Source organism: Sinocyclocheilus anshuiensis, unplaced genomic scaffold (assembly GCF_001515605.1).
Source record: "Sinocyclocheilus anshuiensis isolate Anshui unplaced genomic scaffold, SAMN03320099.WGS_v1.1 scaffold94, whole genome shotgun sequence".
In the NCBI taxonomy this organism is placed as follows: domain Eukaryota; kingdom Metazoa; phylum Chordata; class Actinopteri; order Cypriniformes; family Cyprinidae; genus Sinocyclocheilus; species Sinocyclocheilus anshuiensis.
The window spans coordinates 663,081-679,851 of record NW_015546049.1 but is presented as its reverse complement, the minus strand read 5'-3'; the positions used below and the strand labels follow the sequence as shown (position 1 = coordinate 679,851).

Here is a 16,771-nt window from a genome sequence, read left to right as displayed (position 1 = left end):
GATTCCCATGAAACATGAGTCACGATAAAAGAGCTCAAAGACTTTGAAGCAAGATAAAATGGCATGGTTGCTTCATGAGCTTTTGTTAACACTTCAGTAAGATTTAGGGTAGATTTTAATGTAGCTGTCTGGTACATTATATTAAAATGCTACAGAGCATTAACTTTTTAACACTACTTACTGGACATTTAATTTTCAAACTGCCGCTAAATGTGCAAGAAGCAATGTAATATCATTTTGCAGACATATCACCACAGGCATGTTTTTCCAATGAGCCTGGGTGAAAAAAAGTTGAATTTTATGCATTTTTAATAGTGTGTGCAACCATGTATAACTTTCTACATTAACATCCTTTCAGTTCTAAGTTAATTTCTTCCTCTACAGAAGCACATTTCAGGTGGTGTTGCATTAAGCACAGTTCATGAACTACATTTCTCTCCGCACTCATCATTAGTTTGGATTAAACTCTAACTCCATGGCTGCATAGCGCTTTAGGACTTTGACCCTGAAGTCAGGCAGTAGTTGAATTTTATATAAGCCATCCCATAAATCTGCAATTGTCGTCATGGGATTAATAAAGTACGTATTTGTTTGTTTGTATAACACACATCTGTCATTGTTTTCACAATTAAGCATGCAGGCTGATAATATTACATATTTTAATATCAAATTATCAAAAAACATTTACACACAAACATATGTAGCAGTGAGTAAAGGCTGAAATACACTACATGACTATTATCTGAACTGATTTTAAAATACTTGGCATCATACACTTGCTGACTTTGTAAATGGTTATAGAGAAAAAACTGGGAATCACACACTAAACGACTGAAGAGAGCATACACTACCAGACTTTCAAATCTTTCCAGACACAACAAACTCATGCAGAAGCATGTGCCTCATTGCCAGATGTATGACAAATGAAAACAATATGTTTTCTAAAATATGTTTGAAATCCTCAGACTTGATGGAATCATAAGTCTGAAGCTAAAAAAAAAATCTGTGCTCATAATACATGAGATTTTCTGTGAAATCTGTGCAGACTAACTCTGACTTTTAGCAACTAGCGTCGACTCCTCTAGACTAAGAAGGGTCGGTGTGCTAAGATAAAGCATAGTGCTTTGATACTGTGAAGATTAGCCTCTGGCACAGCTTATCTCAGTGTGCTGCTAAACAATAAAATCTGTAAATACAGACACATTATGGTGCAAGTGCCTTTACATGTGCAGTCTACTGTAAGTTACTTAGGCTAGTGCTGTATACTAACAAGCAATTTTGTCTGGAGTTGCTGTCATCAAAGGGTAAGCAACTCTTTCATCCCTTCACTTTTATCACATGTCAGTTGAAGTAGAAAGCCCAGACATCCCGTTAGCAGGCTCTCATTGGAGACTTTACAATACAGTGGAGGGTTTTCAGTGCTGGTTTTAGTAGCAGTCTTTGACTTTCTCACTTTCTCGCATTTGCATTATAACGGTTTGCACGTAGTATGAAGTGGTGAAGAGCAAATTTATGATAAAACCGTAAGTGGGCTGTATGAAACCATATGAAAAACATATATGAAACCTGTTAGAAATTGGAACCATTTTATACTTGTCAATACATTTTGATATTAAATGTATAAATATAAAAGATAGGCATGTACTTAAATGATTTATTGCAAACATACATTTATAATAATACAATTATTTTTTAAATGTATTGTTATACTTTATATACAAGTCAAAATTATATATCACCATTTTATTTCCGTATGGGTCAATAACTGTTAAGCTCTATTGACAGCATAATTGCTAATGCTGAATACCACAACTCACTACAGTTACAGTATAGGGCTCTTGCACTGGCAATAAACCATGCCAGGATTCGGGAGGGTTTGAGAGCATAAATGTGAAGCTAGTATAGCTAGCATTTTGTTTAAGAACTGGCATTAATTATTCAGTAAATCCCCATTCATTATTTGAGCTGTAAGGATGTCTAAATTGGATGAACTTCTGGTTATGCAGTACTGAATGCTATGAGTGTATTTCTTGTGGGAGTAAGTCCTGGTTGGGCTGGATGCAGGATCAAGCATTCCCTGCATTGATTGCTATCCCTGATGGCATTGTCTTCAAATGAGACAAAAACTTTACAGTTTGAAAATGAATTTCTTCATAAGGAGTATTAAGAGAGAAGAGAGAACCATTTTCTCAGTAGGAGGCAACCATCAGCACAGCAGTAGCTCTAACGCTGACAAGGAGTCAATGACACTGCAAGCAGCGTGGTTCACATGGTGAGACGGGCTGACGACAGCCTGTTACTGCTAACATAGTTTATACAGAGCCTGAAGTAAAGACATGGTTGAAAAGTGAATTGTAGGCATATGAATCTAAAGAGAGACTGTATCCAGACTAATTGATGGGTTATGTGGGGATTGTTTGTTTTGTTGCATGGAAATTAAGCCTTGTGGTGTAGAATAATGTTATTGTTGAACAAACAGATGCTGCACTTGCTTTAATGGACAGCTGGCATCGCTGTAAATTTAGTATTTTGAAAAGCTTGATATACAATCCCTCCACATATGCACACACTCTTTGTCTTGTTTATGTTAGGACAGTCCTTCTGTCTCTGACACAGAGACACCATGCTAGCTTCTAAACATATTTTGTTTTACAGTTAGTAATGTCTGGAGGATTTTTTGTTTGGGGTGCACTGCTTGTAAGGTTACAAGGTTACTCTTGTGAGGTGAGAGTCAGCTAGCTTCTATACATATTTAGTTTTACTGATATGTGTCAGTTAAATACAGATGTCAGCTCTTTAACTTATAGGGGCCAGTACAGCTTTGTGAGGATTTTGGTGATCATTGCCTGTGTGTCAAGATTCGTTACAGACCTTCTGTGCAGCTTTTATAATTGCGTGCAGGACCACGGACAGCTCATGCATCAGTAGTGTTTGCAGGATTGCTGGGTCTTTTCTGTTGCTGAGGTGCACACGTGCTTAGAGCGACCGCTAGACAGCACATCAGTAAAGAAAAGAAGCTTTTAGGCACACACCAGATTTGTCTCTCTTTTGCCCCTGCTTTGCATTTAAATTATATGTGACTTACAGCACCTTCTGAGGTCACTACTACATTGCTATTTGCTTAAAAAAGGCATAGACGTGATCATTCATATGAGACTTGATTATTAACTATGTATAATACTATGTGTACATGTTCAGTGATATAAATTACAGTGACAGGGATTGGGAGAAATATAATTTCAGGCTTCCATCTGCTGTTTTGAAAATCAAATAAGAAATAATGATATGGCATGATACATATCTGTGTGAGAGAGGGAGATTTGGTTCATTAGTCACTCGTCCCTGGCACTCACCTTCAAAACACATCAATTTGATTATGCAAAATGATGCCTATTAAGTGCCACTTCAGAGAGCGAAAGTGTGTGTTTACTGTGGTCTGCATGTAAATGTTAAGATCCTCGCTTTCAACATCAAAGGCCGTCACACTCCACAGACACCAACTGCCACCCACCAGAGCAGGAAATGACATGCAGGTACAAAAGAACAAGGCAGGGTTGTGTAATTAGCTAGGGCTAACAGATGATTGATGAGGGGAGCTACTTCAGTTCCATACACTTGTTCTTTTTCCTTTTTCCTCTGGAAAAAAAAAGAGCATTTTAGCCCTGAGTGCTTCACTGAAATAGTCCTGTCTGAGTGAGCTGACAAGAGGCAGGAGAGTAGAAGAGCTCTCTTTAAACACTAGAGCCCTAAAGAACAGACAGGCACTGGCTGCTTGACAGATAATTGTACTGTCTATCGCAGTCTACTTTCTCCGCTACTTCATTTCAACCATCCATCCAGTATAGGTGGTTGTTGAAAATGTCACCGTGCAATTTTTTTTAAATTTATTTATTTAGTTTCTCTCAAGGTTTTATTGGGAATTATACAAAAGTTAGTTGCTATACTCAATTCTGGTTGGTCGAGTTAAACAGCACTGGGACTTTTTAATGTTTGTAGCAGTCTGCTTCTGTGTTGGTGAGTTCCAGACAAACTGTCAATCTGCGTATTGGCAGTAGGGAATTTTCAGTGATTCCTTCAGTAATGCAATGGCTCTGCTGTGACACTTGTCTAAAACTATTTCCATTGCCAGGGTAAAAACAGACAAAGCACCTGCCATTGTTTCTAAAATTTAAGCCGTTCATTGAACAATAAGGCAAATTACTTACATTTTATCAAGTATAGTATTATTTTATAGCATGTAGTGTTATTTTATAGTTTTATAGCATTTATTAATATTTTAAATTGGCTTTTATTTTTATATTTTCTATTTTCATTTTCATTTAATTTGACATTTTTTGTCATTTTCTTGTGCTTTTGTCAATTGTATAATTTTTTTTAATTCTATTTAGCTTTATATTTAAGTTTTAATCATTACTTCCACTTACTTTATTTCAGTTATTATTTTATTTCAGTTAGTTGCCAAGGCAGAGTTTCTGATTTTCATTTAAGTTTTATAAGTTTTTCATCTAATATGTATATTTTATTTTATTTCCATTTTATTTCAATTCATGTTTTGTAATTGTTTTAATTAACAATAGTAACACTGGTATAAAAGCAATATCACACTTGTAAACTTGATGTCTCTCTGAATATCAGCATGTCTGTGATTATGCATGTCACTGCACATGGAAAATTTTGTAATCAAATTGTTTGGAAAGGACTGGAATTATGAGCAAATGCAGATATGCAGCAATGACATTGCCATACGACAGCCTATGGGAAACACTGCCCCTGCTCTCTGCCCTGTGTTCTCTGTAGAGGAGCTCAGCCGCTGTTTCCGAGTGGAGGGCAGGTCAAAGGGTGAGGCGCCCCATCACGCCCACTGCTTTCACACAAACGGTACACCAATGCTGGATGAAGCCTTTAACCTCTGTTCTATAAGCCCCTTCTCATATGGTATTAAATTACAGCCTCTTCTAGTTTACTCGGGTCAGTTTAGATAGAGTCCAGCTCGACCACATGGCGCCACTCGAAAGGATTCTCAAGAGCAATGCACAGCTCCTATTTTCAGTCTTACAAATGCTGTAAACATTTATGATGAAGATGGTGCTTAATTAGCTCTAATGATCATTTTGCAAAGTAGAGCTGTTTTTTATAGAAAACAGGGGAAAAGGGCAGTACTTATTCGTAAGAATAATGATTGCTGCATCAATGCTGTTGGGTGCAAAGCTCTTTGAACAAGACTGTTCATCATCAAGTCAAAGGGCCAGTAAAGGTTGTATTTTCTCTGATCTATTCAGTTATGTCCACCTGCATTATGTCATAGCAATGTGTTTCATGGGCCTTTAGGCTTTGAAACTCTACGTCTATGTAGAGGTCAGCAATGTAATCTTACTTGGCTTTAGAAGATGGGATTTACCAAAGTTTGACAATGAACCAAGTAGTTGAGAAAAAGAGACAGTGGGAACCAGACTAGATGGAGCAAAAGGGATAAAGCTAATGGAACGGAGACAGAGAGATCAGGCGGCTGACGCAGAAGACCAATGATCAAATACAGATGTCTCCCACCCCTTATTTGAAGGGGTCAATAATGCAAATCTCCAGACACAGTTGTTCTCTGAACAGTGGTTACCCTCATGCCATATCTCATATTGTTGATGGGAAATTAATGTTATGGTACTTAGAGTTTGAAATATTTGAAGGAAAGTTTTTGTATTGCCTTATTCTATCAATATCAGCTGAATTTAATGTTGAACCTTAAATACAAGTTTTTTAATATATGACAAAGTCTTTCAGTAAAGTAATTTGTGTTCTTCCTCATGTCTTTTGACAGGTTTGTCCTGGTGTTTGGCTGCTTGGTGCTGTCTGTCTTCTCTACCATTCCAGATCACCAGGAAATGGCCTCTCGAAGTCTCCTGATCTTGGTAAGAGCTGAACTACAGTGTCAAACAAAATCTAAACAGGATAAAGCATGACAGCAGTCTCATGCTAAGAAGTTTAAAGAAAAACATCACATGAACTTTGTGTTAACTGTACTCTAATACTGCAGCTAATTGTATGTCTTGGGCCTTATATAATGCTACATCATACATTTATTGATGTTGTATAGTCTATGCTTCTATGCTTATGATTACCACTGTTATAGTATTTAAGAAGAAAAAGTCAGATACTGCCTGGCATAGGAGATATAGGCAATATTCTCTACTTTTCTCAGTGCAGTTCAGTGGGATAGTGCCCATTTTAAATTCAATCTGCAACACTTACTGAGATTCATTTGTGTCCTAGCCGGCAACTCAGATCGCAACAGCTCCCTTTGCAGTAAATTTCCTCTGCCGTCCACCAAATTCAGCTGCTATTTGTCTGATGATCTGTATCGACACATAATTAAAGGCAAATAAGGTGAAAAGTTAATAGTACTGTACAACACAGGTCAAGTCAACCAAATCAGTAAATCACAATATAAATGCAACCAAATATTCCCCACTTTTATGCCTTATGGTTTGCTTGATCCAGCATAATGCAGTATGATGGAATATTGTCAATAGTTATTTGATTACAAAGCCCTGACATAAGCCAGCAAAAGGTGAGAGACATGAACACTGGATCAAAGGCTCATATTATGCTGGTTTTCTGTTCCTGGAAGCCTGCTGGTTTGTGTACTGGTAATGATGGCCATACAAATTGACCTGATTTGTTTTATTGACTCAGCTGACACCAAACATGATCTGTATGATGTTCAACATCTGTAGGCAGTGCTCTGAAGCTACTTGTATGATCGTAATGGAAGTTATTTTATTCAGTCATACTACTGCCCCTTTAATTGACATTGCAAAGACAGGATGTAAGTCAACAAAATAGAGGTCTTTTAAAATGGCTTTGACCTCTTTGAATTGAGTCAGGAACTCCATATAAGGTTACCAGTCCACATCTGCTGCTGTATGTGTGCATTATTATGTTTGCACACTTTTATATACATGTATGTGTTTGTATATGCTTTATAGTAGGCAAAATGTTTTATAGTGGGCAATATGAATTATTAATCAAACACAATCACCTAAATTGTACATTGTCTCTCAACTGTTTGAAGAATATAGAAGTCTGATTAATTTTAGTCAATTTATTCATTCAGATGCATTCTAAGAAAAAATCTGTAAAAATAGGGCACTTATCTCTGTTTTTTTCCACCGTTGTTTATTTAGATTTAAAAAAAAATTGCCAGATAACTTCTGCTCTGAGTGAATCATTTTTGAAAACATTTGAACTGTACTGTAGTTGAGTTAAATTATAAGTAGCTTGTAGTTTGACAAACTAACGACTGGAAGTAGCACTAACTGTATAGTATATATGAATAAAACAGAGCTCACTAATTGATCCATAATCAGGTTATTTTCCACGTTAGTCAAGAAATAGCTGAGCCACAGATTGTATTTGTCATGCAAGGACACCTCCATCTGTGTTTATTTATTAAAAAGTTCTGTTGTGCACAATGTACAGTACTTCTCTCACTGTGTAATTCCAGCAGTGATCTATGTCATGTAGCTGTAATATAGTTGGTTAACAGAGTTATCATTTGTAGAACCACTGATGATACAAGGACACACCCACACAAACAAACTTGAAAATGTCTTTCTTTGTCTTTGTAGGAGTTTGTGATGATTGTGGTGTTTGGGCTCGAGTACATCATTCGAATCTGGTCTGCTGGTTGTTGTTGCCGTTACAGAGGATGGCAGGGGCGACTTCGCTTCGCAAGGAAGCCGTTCTGTGTCATAGGTGAGTCTTTAATCAATGTGAAAAAAGTTTCCGTCCATGAAATGAGAATCATGAGGCTTTCATAGTTTAAGATCAGATTTTCTAATTTCTAAATGAGGTCATAGAATGAGATCTGTATTATAAAAGGAGTTCACTGTTATCTAACCTGTTCAAACCTGAGAGATGACCAGATTTACTGGCCATTAACATTTCTTTCCTCCATGAAACTGTAAATAGCATTATTTATTTATATACAGTATATATATAATAATAATATATATATATATATATAGTGTGTGTGTGTGTGTGTGTGTGTGTGTTTCTATAAACAGCACAGGCCAGCAAGTCACTCACAGCATCATACAGTATGAGATTTGAAAGAAATTGCATCTGTGACAAAAATGCGAAGACATTTTGGGAATTCGTTCCTCCTTTTATTTTTTTTTTGGTGACTTGCTCTGCAAGGAACATTCCAAATCTGGAGGAAAAATGTTCTGGAGCCACAAGGTTTTCACACACAAGGTTGTGTATGGTATAAATAAAGGAGTAGCAACATTTTATTTACCCGCCAAAGCTGATTTAATTGATTTTGATGGTTCCAATGTGTTCATTTTCAACCCTGGTTACTCGCAATGACACATGTTAAAGAAACAAACACCCACATCATCATTGGTTATGGGAGGTCCTATAAAAGCAAATATTTGGTGACCCTACAGTATTCAGTGGTATTTCTAAAGCACATGATGTTATTCATAATGGATGCATTAAATTACTAAAAAGTGACAATCCCGAAAAAATGTATAAAATGGTGAAAGATACATCATGCAGATGCGCTGGGACACATCATCAGTGATGTATCCTGGGGTCATTGGGTGTTTCTGGTCTTTCAACATCAGACACCCTCGCCCAAGCGACCCAGCCGGTGTTGATCAGACCCCGGCCTGTGTCCCAGCAGCAATTGGCCATGGTTCTGCCCTCTTAATCCAAAGCCACCTAGTGGCTTTCTCTGCAGCTTCAGTTGTGGATCTGATCGCCTTTTCGCCTCCCCGGTGATACCTAGAAGTGTGAATGCTTTGCAGAGTGATCGCCCTGCAAAACCCCTGCAGCCCACCTCCAGAGGCTCACAACGAGTTTGCCAGCCCTGCCTCCTGCACTTCAACCAGCTCTTGGTGTTTAGCACGCTTCCTCTCATTGGCCTCGTCCATGCGCTCTTCCCAAGGCACAGGAAGCTCCAGCAAGATCAATTGTTTGGTGAAATCTGAAACAATGATCATGTCTGGACGAAGCTGTGTAGATGTTATTCTGGTTGGGATCTTCAGTTGTTTATCAAGATCCACTTCCAGTTGCCAGTCAGTAGCAGTTGCGAGGAGACCAGACTTTACTCTCGGCTGTGGGTGGGCCTTCTCTCCAGCTCTGAGGAACTTGATGGTCTTTGGCTTATGGTGGTGGCCCTTGATGGCTGTGGCAATACTCTCAGCAACTGCCTTAAGCACCTGGTCGTGGCGCCAGCGATAGTGCCTTTCTCCAAGGGATTTTGGGCAGCTGCTAAGGAGATGTTCTAGTGATCCCCTTCCTGAACAGAGGGGGCAGGAGGGTGTCTCACTTTTACCCCAGACGTGGAGGTTTGCTGGACATGGTAAGACATCGTAAACAGTTTGGACTAAGAACCTGATTTGATGGAAGTCTTTTTTCCAAATGTCAGCCCAAGTGATCTTAACGTTTGTGCCTCAGTCGTGACTCCGCCGCTTCCAACGATTTTTCTGCACTCCATTTCCTGCCTGTTCGCACCTGTATGCCAGCTGCTGCCACCTTTGGATCCCTGGACTTTCTATACTGCCATACTTCCCGTGTTCTTGCCACCATGAACTCTTCAATGGGGCTGCTAATCGGGAGTTGCAGGACATTGCTGGTGCCGTACAAAGCAGCACTGCTCATATAGCTGCTGATCTTTCTCTCCAGGGCCTCAATAGTTGTTATGGGCACCTCGTACACTAGCAAGGGCCACAGGATCCGGTGCAGGATAGAATGCTGGTAAATCCAGGCCTTAAAGTGGAAATGAAGCAGTCAGTCAAGTTTACATTATTTAGTAAAGTGATTTCCACTTTGATTAAAAAATATATAACAAACATGATTAATGTAACCATTTTATAGAAAAAAGGTTGTTTTGTTATAGCTTTTAGAGCAAGGGCGCCGCCATCTTGCAGTACCACCGCGTGTGACGTCATGGGGTTGGTTCGCTCCGATGGCCAGTGAAGTAATAGAAGCATTCTAAGCCAAGTCTCCAGCTCTTTACTAGATTTCTGGATGGAGGCAGAGTCTTTGAGGCTACAGTCAAAGAGCTTACCGAGGCTCTTGACTGGCTGCTCAGTAATGGATGGAATTGTGGCTCCGTTCAGTGAAAATCGGAACTTATCCACTACTCTCCCCCTCTTTAGCACTAGTGACCTTGATTTTGCTGGCTTAAAGCTCATCCTTGCCCAGTTAACCCTTTCAGTGGTGAGTTTAAAATATTCTAGCGGTCCCCCCAGAGTTGTTTTTTTTTAAGGCGACTGTTATTTTAGAACGTTTCCCCTGACTGTTTCCATGGCGATGCGTAATGCTTGGCAAATGACACACCGCGGCCACAATAACACTGTATGACAGATGGATCGCTTTTATTTCGTTTTTCCTTTTTTATTTAAAATATTCACAAACTTGCATTTCATGTCATAAACAATCTGATATTCCAATTCACAAATATGTGTAAATGAGTGTGTTTTGTCGTTTCAAAATATTTACAGCATGTGAATTCATCAGTTTCTCCCGAAATACAAGTAATAAGTGGCCGGTGAACTGGGAGAACAATAGAGTGAACTTTATAATTACTTACACTATGCATATCTGATATGAATAAAACACATCGGCAAATTACATTTGAATGGATGTTATTGTTGATTCCATAGACATATGTGTGTATTTTACAAACTCTAAATGTATTGTTTTACTAGTACTTATGTGTATTTAAATGTCTGAAACCTAAAATATGCATTATGTGGTTAAGAACACTGCATAGTTGTGATAATATGACAAGACATGATGTCTCTCTCTGGCTCAGCACCAGCTAAAGCGCGAAAGCGCAGTTTGAATTTGGCAGTTATGTGACGTCACCGAACGTTCTAAATCCCATATGTGGGACTGTACTCCCAGGGGCACGGAAATTAAAATACCGCTCAAAGGGTTAATGACTTTTTCTAGCACTTGAAGAATTCACCTACTGCCCGGGACAGATGTAGTTGTGACGGTCAGGTCATCCATAAAGGCTATTATGGGGGGCTGTCGCACTCCCGTTTTCATCACAGGGCCTCTGCACTCCAACTCTGCTGACTTGACGATCATGTTCATGGCGAGGGCAAAGAGAATGACTGAGATGGTACAACCTATAATTGTGCCTTTCTCTAGTCGATGCCAGTCTGATGTACCTGATCCAGCAGTGACTCTTAGACTGAAATTGCTGTAATAGTCCAGGATAAGGTCCATAATTTTGCTGGGAACATGATGTCGTTGGAGGGCAAGCACAATAAGATTGTGAGGTATGGATCCATATGCGTTAGCAAGGTCTAACCATAATACAGTGAGGTCTCCTTTTCCTTCTTGAGCCTCCCTGATGAGTTGTGTAATGACTCCTGTGTGTTCCAAACAGCCAGGCACTCCTGAAATTCCACCCTTTTGCACAGAAGTATCAAAATATTTGTTCTTCAGGAGGAATTCTGTAAGTTGTCGTGACAGGATGCTGAAGAAAATCTTGCCTTCGACGCTTAGCAGTGAGATAACTCTAAACTGACTGATGTTTACTGAATTCTCTTCCTTGGGGATCCATACGCCTTCTGCACATCTTGGAGACTCTTCCCCTGCGCCAGATCACCATCAGACTCTTCCACAGGTGCCGAAGGAGTTGCGGGCAGTGCTTGTACACAATGTATGGGACACCGCTAGGCCCTGGAGCGGACACTGATCTGGCTCTTCTTACCACCTCCTGAACCTCTATCCAGCTGGGCTCTCTCATAACAAAGTCAAATGTCGGAGATTGTGGACTTATGATGGCTGTATATGGTTCCAGTTCCAGTTCTCTATCTGGGTCGCTCAGGGTATTGTGCAAGAAAGAGTTTACTTCCTCAGTTGAGCACATGAGACTGCCACTGCGCTTGTCACCTAGAAGCTTCTTAGTGAAGGAGAAAGGGTTGGAAATAAAGGCAGAACGCTTCCTCGCTCTTTCCTTAACCCGCCTTCGGTGCCACTCTGCCCTGCGCAGGGACATGAGCTTTTTTCTTAGAATGTCACGAAGCTCAGCAAGTGGTTGCTTTTCTTCTTCACTTGCCCCCTTGTACTGATGTTTGAAACTTCGAAGATCCTGACGCAGTTGGTGTATCTTTATGGCGCTACGGTTCCTAGAGTAGGTGGGCTTGGTGTTTCTACTGGAGGGACTCGGCTCTGTGGGGTGATTCCTGGCCGGGCTCCTCCTGCGTCTCACCAGAATCAGATCCTTTGCGCTGCAGTACGTTCTCCCGCTCTGTGCATTTCATCCTTGCCTGATGTATCTTTAGGCCATCAAATATATATTGATGATAAGAAATGTTTCTTGAGCAGCAAATCAGCATATTAAAATGATTCCTGAAGTAGTATGTGACACTGAAGACTGGAATAATAGCTGCTGAAAATTCAGCTTCGCATCACAGGAATAAATCACATTTTAAAGTATATTCACAAAGAAAACAGTTGTTTGAAATGGTAAATAAATACAGACTTGGTGAATTGTACATCTTCGTTGCAGCTGTTCAGCCATACAGTGCCATTATGAAATTGGTGCGGTTTCATGCACACTAGGGATAAGAGTTCATTAAAAACATAATCTACTGGAAAACAAGATTCATACTTATTTCATATATTCATTGTGCTCATCCTTGACAATTTTGGATTGAATATTTTTCACAGATTTTTAGGCGAGCAATCATAAGATCCCTTAAACTACAGTTACATTCCTCTCCAGGTAACCAAGATTTCGTGGGTTCATCCAGTCCGAAACGGAACAAGTCTTTAAACAACATTTCATCATACAGAGGAACTTGATAAGATAGGTCAATGTAATGGAAAGGGTGACCTCTGGTGGTGAATAAACGGAAGTCCATGGACCGAATTCGTGACACTGGGACGTTATATGGAGCAAATGTCTCTCTACTGGAATGATTTTGACTCCCTTGCTAGTGCACTTAGAGCTGAACTAGGCAGCCACTAAAATGTGTGAAAACCTGAAAAATACCCACTTATAATAAAGTGGTGCAGGTATGACGTCAATACCCAGAAGACTAATTCGCCATGGGCTCCCTCTAAATTTTCCTATAGGGTTTTATAATAAGGTTTTTCACATTTTTTTTTTGTAAAATAAAGTCTGTGGTAAACCTAACTTGACGATACTTGAATGTTTTGTTCTGCAATGTAAACTGCATACACGCACACCCCAGACATTCTAATGTAGCTATTTATTAGAAACATACATTTTTTAAAATAAACTTAACAGCTTCAAAATGTGCGTTTTCAGTATGGGTGTGTGTAATTTACATTGTAGAGCAAAACGTTCAAGTATCGTCAAGTTAGGTTTACCACAGACCTTATTTTACTCATAAATTTAAAAAACCCGATAGAAAAATCTCGAGGGAACCCATGGCGAATTAGTCTTCCGGGTTTTGACGTCATACCTGCACCATTCTATATCAAATAATGTGGTGATGACAATTTGATTAATGGTTGGTCTTTAGGGCAATCAATTTCCATATCCATGTGAAACTTCACCATATAACCATTAGGCTACTTCTTGAAACAAATTTGAAGGTAATGGATGTTTTTAGAGACTTGTGAAGGTGGCTTTATAGCATGTTAATATAGAATTGTTATGTCATTTTCTTTCTGGCTGAAGTCACTTTATGCCACACACACACACACATTTACAGCCCCATTCCATCAATATGATGTTAATGGAAACAGAATGCACTAAGACTTAATAACAGGTGATTCATTTTCAAAACTCATTGTGCGTGAATATTTCTATGCTCAGAGGTCCTACAGGACCTGAGGGTAAATAGTGTTGCTAGCATCTGACTAGGAGCTACATGCTTTAGGAACTACTGCATTCGTGCATCATATACCATGATTGTCATTGGACAGTTAGTTTTAAGTTTTTTTTTAACAAATGGGTTGGGAAGCTGTTTCCAGGATAAACTTATTCAGACAAGGTTTATTTTGCTTTGTCAAATTTAAATTAAGTGTACGTTTCCTAATTAATTGAACAAGTCATTAGCAAACATTAGATGGTATTTGTGTGTTAAACTGATGAATGAACCCTGCCAGGGAAAGAATAGTGTTCAGATGATGATGTATGTGATATTTTTGTAGTGCAGGAAAACACTCCAGCAGTTTATAGCAACACCAAGAATGTGTGTCCCCTGCCATTTCTCAAAGTTAGTTCATCACATACTGCACAAAGAAAAAAAAACATTTATTTCAGATTTAGTTTGCTGGCATAAAATTTAAAATGTATATACTGCATTGTGTAGCTAGATTTCTCATCAGGGTAGTTTGATATATAGTGTAGGGTATCAGACCGAATCAGACAATCTAAGATTTTCAATGACTCGCTGGCCGTCTCAGTGATCGGCCGTAAAACAGTGATTCTGTCCAAATTCCCTTTAAAATCTTAAATGATTCCCTTTGAGCTAAATTGACCTGTTACCCTTACAATAGCGTTGACCTTACTGAAAATCTGTTATTCAAAATCTATTTTAAATAAATAGTTCATTTAAAAATGAAAATTTGCTGAAAATAAACTCACCCTCAGGCCATCCAATATGTAGTTGAGTTTGTTTCTTCATACATGGGAACAGAAATTTAGCATTACATAATTTGCTCACAAATAGGTCATCTGCAGTCAATGGGTGTCGAATGGGTGAATGAGCGTCCAAACGTCTGAGAGTCCTCTATGCATATTGCTGTCCTTTAAATCTGACATAAACATGAAAAGTTTTAGGACTTTGAACAAAACAAATTGTTAGATGTTTTATATGAGTTGTATTCAATTAGACACATGCTAAATAAAAGCATTGTCACTAGAGGTTTCAGGCTTTTGGACCCCATAATACTTCAACATTCTTTTTTAAAAGATAGTGGAACAAAAAAATTTCACTTTTCAACAGGGCTGATTCTGAATTGTAATGGTGGGCTGTTTCATGTGAAGGCCTGATGTTTTTGAGTTCATGAGTCATCTCTCTGCTGTTCTGGATAACGGGAGTCATAATTTATAGATCCAGAGTGCACTTCTACACCTAAATAAGCATTTCCTTCCCAGCTCGAGGCTCCCTGAAGACTTTAAGAACACATGTAATGCGTTGATTTGACTTATAACGACATACTACAGCAGAGAGCAGCAGAGTGGCTGAGCACGAATGCCCTTTCTCCGGAAAGTTTGAGTTCATCAGCTACAAAGAATATGAGAAATTAGAGGAGGATCAAAAAGAGAAAGAAAATATTATTGCAGTTGAGTAGTGCCTTGGAGTTGTTTGTGTTCCTTGAGGGTTTGATGTCTCTTCTCCAAGTGGATGTGGTTTCTGTGTGAACTTCCCGTGTCCTTCTCTTGTTCTTTCTGTCTCTTTCTCCCTCTTTTCCCCTCCCTCAATCCTCTTTTCCCACAGAATATGAGCAAAATAACAGTTTGGAAATCACTCTTTTCAATAATGTACATTAATCTACGTCTAGTTTGAGCTGAGGAGATGTCATTCTCATTTGCCTGAATTAAACTTGACAGTATTTCAGGTTAATGAGACATTTACATATAAACAGAAGACATATGTTTCATTGATGTACAGTGGTGGTTCTCGACCAGGGAGTCTGGGTTCACTAGGAAAACTAACACTTAAAAACTTCTCCAGGTTACGCATGTAACGATGGTTTCCCGAAGGGAACGAGGCGATGCGTCGAAACGCTACGGGAACGCCTCCAACGTGACCACGCTCTGAATCACATGTGTAATCAGTCCAATGGATGGGTGAGACGTCACGGGCGGGGTGACGTAGCGACAAGGAAGCATAAAAGCACGTGCGGTGAAACCGGCGTCAGCTTCTAGGAGTGAAGCAAGTGCTGGCAGGGATGCCGGAAGTATGGCCCTGAGACGCAGCGTCTCGTTCCCTTTAGGGAACCATGTTTACATGTGTAACCTGGAGACGTTCCCCTTCAGGAACTCGAGCTGCGTCGAAACGCTACGGGAACGAGAATGCCCACGCCGCCAGACTTGCAAATCCCTGCCTAGTGTGGAAGAGCACAACTGAGGCGAGAGAAAAGGGAGCCAGGAATGGCTAAAGTAGTTGTGGCCCGCCGTCCCGAAGGCCAACTTCTGGAGGAGTGAGCCTTGACCCCCGAAGGAGAGGGGAGATCAGAGGGCTCAAGGCTATGGAATAGCATCCTGATCCACCACTTAGCATAAGCTTCTCTGGCCGGAGGCCTCAGCGCACCGCGGAGGAAACGTGTAAGAAGAGGGTGTCTTCCCACTGAATGATGAGGAGCTGGAACACGGTAGGTTGGGACTGCTCCCGCCCAGCAGCCCCTGCTGACCGCCTCAACCTCCTCAGAGGAAGAGAGGTAAACACGTGCTATTACTTGAGAAATTTTTATCCCAAGAGCCCCCTGTATATCTAACTCTTTTCTTTTTCTCATAGTCAGACAAATACTTCATTTTATTCCTCAGAATCAAATGCAATCAAACAACCAGATGAGTAAACACGGTCTGGTGTGATAAGATACATTTCAAAAATCGAAAATGATATATCTAACTTCTCATAGTCAGATAAATACTTAGTGCGGGCGGAGAAAGGGCGAGCCGTCTCCAACCCATCCGCTAGATCCACGTGCGATCCCCGCAATCTGAATCGCCGCCGTGCCTCAGAAATAGCTGGACCGAACCGCGAGCTCGCAAGAACGGACACACTGCTGGGAGCGTGCCCGGTGGGAGCGGAGTGTTCAGCAG

The 16,771-nt window shown here is 39.9% G+C and overlaps 1 protein-coding gene across 2 annotated transcripts in view; it reads left to right on the top strand.

Moving 5' to 3' along the window:
- LOC107699099 (potassium voltage-gated channel subfamily KQT member 5-like) overlaps window positions 1-16,771 on the top strand; it is a 140,936-nt gene that overhangs the window by 104,757 nt on the left and 19,408 nt on the right. For both annotated transcript variants that reach the window (XM_016500270.1, XM_016500271.1), the window contains exons 2-3: window positions 5,813-5,903; window positions 7,623-7,749. In XM_016500270.1, the coding sequence (XP_016355756.1) occupies window positions 5,813-5,903; window positions 7,623-7,749 (218 nt within the window). The remainder of the gene's footprint in view (window positions 1-5,812; window positions 5,904-7,622; window positions 7,750-16,771) is intronic.